We start from the raw sequence: 12674 nt of genomic DNA on the forward strand, positions 1-12674 counted from the left end.
GTGGTTTAGTCATGCTGGCCACATGACCCAGAAGCTGTCTGCAGACATATGCCAGCTCCCTTGGCCTATAGGGCGAGATGAGCACGCAACTCCAGAGTCGTCCGTACTGGTCAGGGGTACCTTTACCTTTAGAGCCTTGTTTGCCAACTCCATGCCCTTCAGATGTTTTGGGCTACAACTTTCATGAGCCCTAGCCGACCTTGGAGGGCACCAACTTAGTGAAAGCTGCTTCTTTCGACTTATTTTTGGTAAGGAAGGAGGGTTCATTTAGAACCTTTAAAAGTGAAATAGAGAATTGTTGAGGATGATCAGCAGTGCTGTGAAGCAGGACTTCAGGACGGATGTCTAGGACTCCACTCAGTGGAATGAACAGAAGGGCCCCAAACTCAGCAATTTTGACTCATTTCATTTTGAATCAAAGAAGCACACGTTACCATTTGAGCAGGGGGCCCTATAATTGCAAACTGCTACCCAACCACACCATTGAGACTAAGGGATGCTAGATTTGACTTCTGTTAGTTCCAGCCAGATGGTGTTTCCGTTTTCCATTTGTTAATAATGTTAAGAAATCATCTGCGGACCACCGAAGTGCGCGCTCTGTCTTTCTCTCCATCAGTGAGATTTTGAGGTGTCTGTCCCCATGTTACCCAATAATCTGTTTGCTGAGCTAGGTTGGTTGGTTGGATGCTTGCTTGTTTGCTAAGTTGAGGTTTCTTGTGCAGGCTTGTTTTGTTGTCTCCATTAAAGGTTTCTTTATCTCAAGCCTCAGCTCTAATGTGATTTCATCCAGACTGGGACAAGACTGACATCAGATTAAGTCTGGTCCCCCCTCCTCACCTTGGATGGCATCTTTCGCCTATTCTTTTCCCCAGGAAACAAAGAGAGACCTCAGATCCAAAAAAATGGTTCAAGGAACAGCCACACGCATTCTTTAGGAGCCAATAGATGACAAGCATTCCCCTTTCCATGCCCGGCCCAACCATGAGGTGGGGTGAAGCAGCCGCCTCGGGTGTTGGAAACCCGCAGGCCGACAACCCTGCAGGGGCCCCACCCACCCTGCCACCACCACTAGATTTCCAGTGAGATCTCGCAAGATTTTGGTGAGATCTTGCTGGAAATTGGTGCTGATTCTGTGCAGGTGGCCGGTACTTCCTGTTTCACCTCAAGTGGCAAAACAAGATGAGCTGCCCTTGCTCCATTTCCTTTGTTTTTGTTTGTTTGTTATGGATTCCTATGTAAGTTCTGATTTTGGGTAGTATTCCCATTTGGGGTTGGATTTCCTTCATCATTTATGTGACAGCCCTTGGAAGATGGTGATTGATTCTACTGCTGCTTAATTGTCTTCTCCAGGCTTGACATCTCCATAAACTTTTCCTCATAGGACTTGATCCCCTCGCCTCTCACCTTCTTCATCACCATCCTCTGGGTTAGCTCCAGGCCAAGGGGCTCCTTTCTCACTTCAGCAGGTCAAGGGGCTCCTGTCCTGAGCCTCCTACTGGGGTGTAGGCCCTTGGCAGATGCCTGACCAGGCCAAAGTTTGACGCCTGTCTGGAGTGTCTGTGGTTGCTCAGCAACCATAGGGCACACCTACCGTGCTTCTGGTCCTACTCTGTGAAGGCAAAGCAAAAGTAGGTAAGGGATGCCCTATATCTCAGCCCATAGGCCAGTTGCAGTAAAAGCCAGAACCTGTTGGAGGGCAGTGTGAATCCTTCTCACCTTTCTTGGATCACCTACATATTTATGCAGTGAAGGTCTGGGACATAGGGTTCTAATGACAGTCAGGTGTCCTTGCATATGTCAGCTGCTCGCCTTTGTAATGCAGGGGGTTGGGCTCAAAGACCCTTGGGATCCCTTCCAACTCTAGCAGTTCGAAAGCACGTCAAAGTGCAAGTAGGTTTCGCTCCGGCGGGAAGGTAAACGGCGTTTCCATGTGCTGCTCTGGTTTGCCAGAAGTGGCTTAGTCATGCTGGTCACATGACCCGGAAGCTGTATGCCAGCTCCCTTGGCCAATAAAGCGAGATGAGTGCCGCAACCCCAGAGTCGGTCACAACTGGATCTAATGGTCAGGGGTCCCCTTTACCTTTTTATATATGATATAACACTGTGACACCAGATGGCACTGTGGAGTCCCGCCTTTCCCTGCCGGATTTCCCTGTATGAGTTTACAATGCGTTTAACTGATTTGCTTCTTTGACGTGTCTAGATCCAGAGCCCAAGAGAAGTGGCCACAGTTGGGGAGCACTTTTCGCATTGTATATACCATGAGGCCAATAACTTTACATGTAAAGAATGAACCTTGGGTGTCCTAATCTAGGTGGACGGGTGAAGAGATTGTGGTTACGGCGGTGGGGAGTAGGTGTCATTGATTTTATCTCAGCCTAGCAAGAGGCAAAACTGTTCTCCCCTCTCCCCACACCCAGCTGCTCAGCTCTGAGTCACGTCTGGCTCTTGAATAGCAACCCGGCAAAGAACATGTCACTAGAAAAATGGGACAAAACCCAGTGGTCCTGGCTCCTAGCCCCTTCCTGTTTGCTACCCCTTCCCGTTTGCCCCCTGCCAACCCAAGTTCATCCCTCACCACGTTCTAATCTTTATTAATACTCATTAATCCCTTATAGCTGGCAGTAGAACCCAGGAGTCCTAGACTCCTAGCTTCTCGGGGCTGAAGGAAACTGAGAGGGGCACTTTTGTGTGGTGCACGTGTGTGTACACACGCACACACACACACACGCACACACACACACACACACAGACAAGGGAAATGATTGAGAGGAGTTAAGCACTTCCACCCCCTCCAACCCTTTCATGTTCCCCCCTCCAGTTATCGCTTCAGGAAGTGACTTGATATGTCTGGCTGTTGCTTGCCTCCCAGGCTGGAGCCACTGTCTGGACTGGGGAGAAGAGGGTGGGTAGCTGTTCATGGCAATTCTCCCTCTGCCTTTTTTGCCCATTGAGGAAAGAGGCTGCCAGGCCAGAGGCGGCAGAAGGATGGAGTGTAGATTGCCTGGAAAGGAAGCATTGTTTATGTCTGGTGGCAATAAATAGCTATGGACTTGCTAACATCACTACTGTTTTTCAGCCTTTTGGTGACTTAAACCCACAGTACAATTAAGCATAGAAAGAGTGCAAACGTAAGGACAGAGAAGTGTCTCGTTGTCTGATCAGGGAACATGGCTGCAATTTTTGCGATTCTTATCCCAGCTTAGAGCAGGGAAGGTTATAGCACAGCAATGGGGAATCCTTGAGGAACCCACGCAGAAAAGATTTAACAGAACATCTAAAAACAATTCCAGTACAGATGCAGACTGGGAAAGATTTCTGCTTTTAAAATAAGATTTCTACTTAAAAGGCTGGTTGGAAGAGGATGGTCTTCAGTAAGTGCCGAAAACAACAACAGAGATGCTGTTTGCCTAACATTTAACAGGAGGGAAGCTATGTTGCTTTAGTCAATGAATCTGGATTAGGACCACACTGTAGAGGACTCTGTGACTTCTACGAATTAAGAGAGGTGGGATAGATTTGTGCAGATTTATTTTTTTTAACGTGTTAATAAGTAAGAGATAGGGTTCACTGACATAGCAGTAAGGAGGGAATATTCCAGAGGTAAAGAGATCAGGGCTGGATCCTCCACCTCTTTGGGTGAAGTGGGGGGGCTGATGGACATATCTGTTCCCTTCAAGCAGTCTTGTGGCAGGATCCTTTAATGTCTCCACCCCTCCCCATGGATAATCACCCCATTGTTGTCCAGCCAGGACATGGCTTGGGGCTGTCCCTTCACAGAGTGGCCTGGGGAGCAAAGCAGCTCCATCTGGGGACAATGAAGGCCCTGTGTCCAGGCTCTCCTCCCCTTCTAGAGCTGGCAGGGGTTTCCGTTCCTGCACCCAGAAGGTCTACTTCTTCCGTGGCTACTGGGACATTCGGAATGATTGGTGGAGTGAAAAGGCTCGAACTTTTACAGGATCTGCCAGGGGAATTTATCTCTGTCCTTATCCCACTGGAAACACATAGCAAAAACCACAAATAACTTTTTGCGCTCGGGGAATCCTGTGTCCAGATTTCCAGCCCAGTTGGCCCCAAATGCATCTTTTTGCCCCCCTTCTCTTTCCCTACCTTGGGAACATAAACTGTAGGTGTGGCTTTTGGCATTGTGTATGTGTTTGGATTGCCGAAGTCCTGTTGTGTTCCAGGTACGACATGAACCTGCTGTGCGTCAATCACTTCGGGCTGTTGATTGGCTCAGGCTGTTGGTCGATCAGGTTGTTTGTTTGTGTCATACTTGGCGAAAGAAGTTGCCCAGCCAGTTTGGTGTGTGCGTGTCAGTTTTTGAGGCAACTGCGGAAGATTTATGGGCTCGTGCTTAACCCTCATGAACTTTACAGATATGAAGCAAATGTACACACCCAAACTGTAGGAAATAGCAGCAGTTAAAGAGCTTGAAAGTAAATGGCTTCTTCTCTGTAGCTCACCAGATTTCACATCATAATGTGGACTTGTCCATAGGTCATGGATAAGTACAGCATAGTATCTTTTTTTTAATGTAAAGTCAAATGTCCAGAACTCATGCCTACATGGAAACCATGCTAGAGAGAGCTTGGGAGGTCTAGTGGCAGACATCAGTGGGTTTATTCTGGGATGGGGAAGGGAGTTCAGGGGTAGGCAACCTAAGGCCCATGGGCACAAGGTATGGATTAAAAAATGCTTTCTGAAATTTTCTCTAGATTTTGAAGAACATGACTGTGATTATTGATTGCATAGGATATGCTCAAAGGAACTCCGTTTCTCTAGAATTTCCCCCCTCCACCTGCAATCTACTTATTTACTTACTGCTTCCGGGGTGTAGCAATCTCCTTCTTGCTGCATATATACATATACATAGCTCTCTGCTGCCCTAAGTCAGCTGCGATGTCTCTGTAGGGGAGCATTCCTCCCTCACCTGTCTGTAGCAGCCAGCACTTCCCCCCCATCAGTTCCAACACTTTTATAACCATGGGACAAGATGGGCAGTGCAGAGCTTGGTGATGGCATACCTAGCCTGAAATCAGCAAAGAATGATGGCAATTGTCTTTGCTCCTTTAGGCTTTCAATGTAGGAGTTTATACCAGATCCAAGCCATGTCAACCTAGGCCAGCAGGACTTTCACCAAGGTGACTGCGCTGCCAGAAGAGGAAAGGCAAAACTTGTTCCTGTGTGCTTGTCACGAAAGAAACAGAAGTGGCAGGGAAGTGCCCATTCTTAAGTGGGAATTTTTTTTGCTAGCCTGCTTTTTGTTCATAAGAGGGGCTGGCAGAGAAGCAACAGGGGGCTCTGTCTGGCCTTCTGCCTGTTTTAAAAGGTACAGTGTACCTCGGGTTAAGAACTTAATTCGTTCCAGAGGTCCGTTCTTAACCTGAAACACCATTTTAGCTAATGGGGTCTCCCGCTGCTGCCACACCGCCGGAGCACGATTTCTGTTCTCATCCTGAAGCAAAGTTTTTAACCTGAGGTACTATTTCTGGGTTAGCGGAGAATGTAACCTGAAGCGTATGTAACCTGAAGTGTATGTAACCCGAGGTACCACTGTAAAGGTAAAGGACCCCTGACAGTTAAGTCCAGTTGCAAATGACTCTGGGGCTGCGGTGCTCATCTCGCTCTATAGGCCGAGGGAGCCGACGTTTGTCTGCAGACAGTTTTTCCGGGTAATGTGGCCAGCATGGCTAAACCGCTTCTGGTGAAACTAGAGCAGCGCACGGAAACACGGTTTACCTTCCCGCCGGAGCGGTACCTATTTATCTACTTGCACTTTGACGTGCTTTCGAACTGCTAGGTTGGCAGGAGCAGGGACCGAGCAACGGGAGCTCATTCCATCGCAGGGATTCAAACCGCTGACCTTCTGATCAGCAAGCCTAAGAGGCTCAGTGGTTTAGACCACAGCACCACCTGCGTCCCTCTGCCTGTTTTAGAACATACCAAATAAAGTAGGCTAGTTCTTTTTGGGGATCAATTTACAGAACAGTAGTTTTGTTGTTTATGTTTTCCTTTAGCAGTAGTACAATGGGCACAAATTCGTCAGATGCAGCTTTTCCTGGAATCTTCTCTGCCCAATGGTGTGGGGAAGGTGTAGCTCTCTCCATCATTCACAGAAACAAAGCTTCTTTTGTGGGGTGGGATGAGGGCAGCAATAGGAGGAAGACAGAGTAAAGGTAGGGCAATTCCCTTGCTTAGCAGGAAATGCATCTAGGACATATCCTTTATAACCCTGCGCACTGGATATGGATTCTGGGGCTGAATAAATTCAGATCATCTACAGTGCCTGGTTTGTTTACTATTCTGTTTGCTTACCGTACATTGTTTGAAGTTCTTATCGTAATAGCTGTTAAATCCACACCCCGAGGAAGAAAAATGTTCTTGTGTGGTGCTTAGTCAACATTACTGCATCACAGCCTTGCTGTTCTAAAAGCACTAAGCCTGGGTATCGGGGTAGCTTTCTCCAACCCTTTAAGGGTGGAAATCACTGGCAGATGCCCAGGATGAGTTAAAAACAGACAAAAGAAGTGCTTCTTTTGGCCCCATCTGCATCATACATTTAAAGCACTGTGATACCGCTTTAAACAGTCATGGCTTCCCCAGATAATCCTGGGAGACTCCTATGAGAGACAGATTTTGGGCAGTGTGACCTGTATTCAATGCTAGTCCTATTCAGAGTAAATCCATTGAAGTTAATGGGCACGACTCACTTAGGTCTACCAAACGCAACCCTGTGTTCATTGCAACTGGACTAAAGAAGGTGGACTTCCCCTGTTCTTGAACTGCGTGTTTTATGTATATCTTCTGCTTTTAGTACAAATGAGTGGTTTTGAATAAGGAACATGGGGGTGGGGGTTGAGTGAGAGTTTGTTTTGGATGATTTAATCCAAAATGAAAACCGAGCAGGGTAGTCTTGTTTATTCAGTGTTCGCTCTGTTACCTATTAACAACAAGTGTTTATGCGTTCATGGATGATGGGGCACAGTGTGCCTAACCTGTGATTTAGCAACAAAAGTTTACCTGCAAACACCAGATACTGGAGAGCACACCTGTCTCCATGGCTAATTGATCCAGAATAACCACTACTGCCTGCTCTGCACACACAACTGATAATTTAAGTAACATCCTCGCTTTACCTATAAACATGAAAGAAGAAAAACCACCCTTTTGCCACTCGTAATTCACTTGATTACATTATAAGGAGGAGGGTAAAGTCAGTGGTAACTAACTAATCTATATTTCTTTTCTGTGAATGTGCCTGTTCTGTGGAACTCCCTGCTCTTGGAAAGAACTCAACAGGTTGGCTGTCGTGAGCTTTCAGTACCTGCTTAAGCCCTACCTGTTTGCCCAGGTCTTTGTTTGGTTCCTAATTTCCAGCTTTGAATAATATATAGTGCTGGCGACAGGGAGTGGAATTCTACAGTTGTTTCCCATGTTTTAATACATTATTATTTTGTTTTATATTATGAACCATTCAAGTATCACTAAAAGAGGGAGCAGTGTAGAAATATTTTAAAAAGAACAAATGAATATTAAAAGTGAGGTTCGCCCAAAGAGAACAGAAAATAGTGAGCATTGACAAGCCTTGAAATGAAAAGAGAACTAGAAGCCAGGTGTTTTCTGCATCCTCACACCCTAAGCTTCCTTTCAAAGCTGCTGGGAGAAGTCTGCGTGATAATAGAGGAGTGCTGAAAGCTGTAACTAGCGCTTGGTCTGTTTCACACACCCCATCCCACACCTGCTCTGTAGGGTTGCAATGAAGAGGGTGGTGCTTGCCTGAAAAGCAGACCTGTGCAGGGGAGGGTGGGCAGCCAGGTACGGGTGCCAGGGGCCTGCTGGACCTACGCTGCCATGCCAAGAACAAGACTCTCAGACCATATCTGCAGGAGCCTGCTGGAGAATAAGGGTATGGATCTCAGTGGAGTCAGGGCATTGTGTAGTGGTGCTTTGCAAGGGGCAAAGATGGCACCCAGTGGGTCAGTGGTGTGTTGAGGACGCAGCTTGATGGGTGTGTTGCATGCCAAAAAACCCCCCACAAGTGTAAATGTACCCACACCAGAATGTACTCCTTGTCAAGGAGAATAGAAAACAAAAGAACCATTCTAGGGCAGATCCAGATCTCAACAAAGCTCTCTGAGGCCTATCAAGTCAAGGAACCTGCTTCTCTGTGGTTTCTGCCCTATTGCACACTTCCTCTTGTTACCTGCCACTTCAGCTGTGGGGGAGAAGCTGATTGCTTATTTACCTTCCAAGGGGTGGAGCTGGAATTGCTCATGGTTGCCAATCATTTCCCTGGCAAATTGCCTTCAGGGCCTGGGTGAGATTAGCCAATGGCAAGCTGCCGGAAGTGGGCACCATGGTGACTGGTATTTTTTTTTGGTATTCACTTCCTCTGTTCCAAAAGAAGTAAAACTGGTCAATAGTGCCCACTTGTTTTCCAAGCGGCGTGATATATCCGTACCCACACACACATATATACAGAACTTGACTTTTTGAAACTTTACTGTCTGGTTTTAAGGAAATTCAGAATTTGAACTCTTACCATAAAACTAGAATGTCAACTTGTATTCAACAACCACTGCTAAAAGCAGGTTCTCCTTTCTTATACAGTGGTACCTTGGGTTAAGTACTTAATTTGTTCCGGAGGTCTGTTCTTAACCTGAAACTGTTCTTAACCTGAAGCACCACTTTAGCTAATAGGGCTTCCCGCTGCCGCTGTGCCACCGGAGCATGATTTCTGTTCTCATCCTGAAGCAAAGCTCTTAACCTGAAGCACTATTTCTGGGTTAGCGGACTCTGTAACCTGAAGCGTATGTAACCTGAGGTACCACTGTATTTGGGTGTGTTTCATATAGAATATGTAATAAGTTCTGTGTGCCCAATACACGTTGGGCTTCAATCTCTGGACCAGGAACTTCCCATTCTTCATGGCAAACCCCTTTTGAAACTGGGGATAGTGAGTTCAAAAAACAGTTTGTAATGTGTCATTGGGGTCAGGTGTTCTGAGGAAAACAAGCAACAAGCCCGCTGAGCATGTCCAAGCCCTTGAGCACCTCTGAAGTTGGACGCTGGCCATCATTGCCACCCTTCTGAGGAACTATAAGCTATTTTGCAGGTGGCTTCTCCCTGGTGATGTTTGTGCCAGGCTTCAAGTCGAAGGATAGTTTTGAAAGTTATGGCATCTAACATGGTTGTTTGGCATTACCTTAACTGGTATCGACCATAGTGGCTTTACCACATCATCTGATCCTATTAAAATATATATATATATGTAGGAGTTTTTGTTTTGTTTTGTTACGTATTCTGTGCTCTCATTTTGTATTTTTATATTGTGAACCACCCTGAAATCTTTGGATGAAGGGCAATATACAGATTTAATAAATAATCCCATATGGATTGCGGATGTCAATCACATTTGTTACTCACAAGACTGCCTCGAGCAGGGTTTCCCAAACTTGGGTGTCCAGCTGTTTTGGGGCTACAATTCCCATCATCCCTGCTAGCTAGGGATGATGGGAGTTGTAGTTTGAAAACAGCTGGACACCCAAGTTTGGGAAAGCCTTCTCTAGAGGCATCCTAAATGAGCCCATAGAGCAAGGGTGGTTAACCTGTGTTCTTTCAGATGTTGTTGGACTCAAACTTCCATCAGCCCCAGCCACCATGGGGAATGGTCAGCGATGATGGGAGCTGTAGTTCAACAACACTTGGAGGGACCACAGGTTCTCTGTCTCTCCCATTGAGAAGATCTATCCATACCAAATTCATAGCAGTTCCCTGTCCCAAAGAAAACCTGAGGACTGTAATTCTGTGAGAAGGGGACTGGGGATTCTTAGTTCTTTCATCAAACTACAGTTAACTACCAGGATTTGGGGGGGAAGGAAATCATGATAGTTAAACTGGCATAAAAGTTTTGTAAGTTCATGGTGTGGATGTATCCTTAGTGTCAGGGGGCTTGAGTGATGTGTTCCAGAGGAAGGTTGTTGTGACCCTGGACAGCTAACTTGGTTCACACCTAATCTTTACCTGCGGCATGCTCTGGCCAGGATCGTGGATCAAATTGTGAAGCGCTGATGTGTGGGCAGCCCTGCTTATGACGGGGAGGGGGTGTTTGACCTTGATCTTTCTTGTCACCCGTTGGCTGCCAAGTTTCAGCTACTGTGCTTTGCTCCTGACTTATGCATCTCTTCTCCTTCTTTTGTTGCAGTCTGTGCAGGCACCCTGAATGGTCTCAGCGTCACGGGAGATTCCCACCAGACATACCAGACGCTACAGAAAATGTACAACAACTGTGAGATCGTCATGGGCAACCTTGAGATTGTGCTCATTGAAAGAAATTCGGACCTCTCATTCTTGCAGGTAACGAGGGGATGGAAAGGAGATTACTTGCTGAGCGTGTGTGTTGGGGGAAAGACCTTTGTGTGTTGGCATCAGCCCTGTGAAGTACACAAGGGCCAGTAAGGATCTAGGACAGTGTTTCCCAACCGGTGTTCCGCGGCACACGAGTGTGCCGTGAGACGTTGCCTCGTGTGCCGCGAGATGCCTGGAGGGAGGCAGGCGAGTCGGGCGGCGAGAGGCGGGGCGGCGGCGGCGAGGAGAGGCCGCGCCTCCTGCTGCTGCCTGGCGCTCCTCCTCGCAGCCGGCAGCGCTGCCTGGGCGCCTCCGCGCGACTCTGCCTCGCTGGGTTTGGTCTCCCAGCAGAGACGGGTCACACGCGCCCCTCCCTCCCTCCCTCAGCCTGCGCGGAGGGAGAGCCAGAGAGAGGCATCGCTCCTGCGCGGCGGGAGAGGGAGCAGCCGGAGCGATGCCCCAAACGAACGCATGGGACCGGAGGGGAAATCCTCTCCGAGGCGGATTGAGCGCAGCTGAGAGAAGCCTTTCGAGGAGCTGCCGTGTCCCCTGGAAACCCCCTTCCCAGCTCTGCCTCAGCCGCCGCCGCCTCAGTTGCCGCCGTCCCTCAGTCCCTCGCTCTGCTGCCTCCTCCCACCCCCAAAGCTTGGAGGTTCCCCAGCAAGGGGGAGGGAAAAAACTTTCACTTTTGTGCGTCCCTCCCGGCGTGACGCTGCGCGCTGACGTCACGGGGCGGGGCTTTAATGGTGGTGTGCCGCGAGATTTTTTTTCAGTAAACAGGTGTGCCGTTGCCCAAAAACGTTTGGGAAACACTGATCTAGGAGGAGGAGCGTGCTTCGAAACAAAGAAGGCAGGAAGAGATGTTGACACCCCATAGCTCCCATGCCCATAGGGGCCAAAGGGTCTTCACTCGCCCAATAAATATTTAAGGGGGCTGCCAGCACCCCCCGTTGATGGGAGCTTCCATTCAAATGGTGTGCGTACATCGCATCATGTGATAGATTATGTGGGGCTTACCTGGCCTCCCCAATATTTTGTTCAAGTTGGCATCTCAGTAAACCTTTTCAGCAGGGAGCCGGTCCACTGGGGGGGGGGATTTAACACATTCCTATGCCCCACAAATAACCCAGAGATGTATTTTAAATAAAAGCACACATTCTACTCATGTAAAAACACCAAGCAGGCCCTACAAATAACCCAGAGATGCATTTTAAATAAGAGAATACATTCTACTCATGTAAAATGCGCTGATTCCCAGACCATCTGCAGGCTGGATTTAGAAGGTGATTAGGCTGGATCTGACCCCCGGGCCTTAGTCTGCTTACCCATGCCCTACTATAACAGCCTGTCATGAAGCTTAAGCATGTATACAGTCTCCTGGGGCTTCCCTTCCCTTTTAAAAGAACATAATCTAAAATAATTTTAGATTATACTGTAAACTCTATGGGGCAGGGATTTGCCATTTTATACTCTTTAAAGCACCATACACACTGCTGGTCTTATAGGAGTACAGGTATTTCTGGGCAGGTAAAATAATAGATCCCATGCACATTTTTTTGCAGACTAGGAGCCAACCTTGTGCATGTACATTCCTTTCTCTCCCTCTTCCCTGGTTTGCAGCTATTTCCTGCCCTACTCTTCCCTTTCCACAGATAAACATGATGTTGTGTGAATATGTTCATTGATATAAGTCATGGTTTCCTCACAACCGCTGATTTCAAGTCGATTTGCAAAACCATGGTTAGAAAAGAATGTAATTTGCCGTTAACATCTATTGAGCTAACACACACATAAAATGAAAACATGGTAACTGTCAGGAGGGGAGGGGAGAAAGTAAGCTGGAGTGGGGAAGGGGGATAGTTCAATCCTGAATCTGAATCCCAACTGCAAACCATGATTTGCAAAAAGCCCGTGTTACGAGTGCACCAGGCCTAAGTTTATTCCTGTTGTCAGCAGATTTGTGAAGCTAGCATGGAATCTTCTACAAGGCACCCTGGGAATATTGACTGTCAGCAGTTTAAGCAATACCCTTGTTACCGTCTTAGGATTTAAATTAACCTCTCTGTCTTTCCTCCTTGGTCCTTACCCCATCTCACTAGTGTGGAGAACTGTCTTGTTAGCTCACCCCCTCTTCCTGCTCTCACTTGCTCCCAGATTTCCTGCCAGACAGGGCTGTGCCCTGACTTGCCTTCTATGGGCACCAGACAGGTAGACAGCACTTATGGCACCGAGACTCTGCCTTGATAAAGAGCAAAGGTTGTGGGGTTTTTGCTGTGTTGGGTTCCTGCATCTTAAAGTGGGGAGTCATAGGTTAGTGCCAAGAC

At 47.6% G+C, this 12674-nt stretch overlaps 1 protein-coding gene across 1 annotated transcript in view; it reads left to right on the forward strand.

Annotated features, from left to right (window-relative positions):
- The window catches only part of ERBB3 (erb-b2 receptor tyrosine kinase 3), a 90577-nt gene that overhangs the window by 32356 nt on the left and 45547 nt on the right, over positions 1 to 12674 (forward strand). The window contains exon 2 of the mRNA XM_081898510.1: positions 10208 to 10359. Coding sequence (XP_081754636.1) covers positions 10208 to 10359 — 152 coding nt within the window. The remainder of the gene's footprint in view (positions 1 to 10207; positions 10360 to 12674) is intronic.

The sequence above is a fragment of the Podarcis melisellensis genome, assembly GCF_964234715.1.
Source record: "Podarcis melisellensis genome assembly, chromosome: 2".
Lineage (NCBI taxonomy): Eukaryota > Metazoa > Chordata > Lepidosauria > Squamata > Lacertidae > Podarcis > Podarcis melisellensis.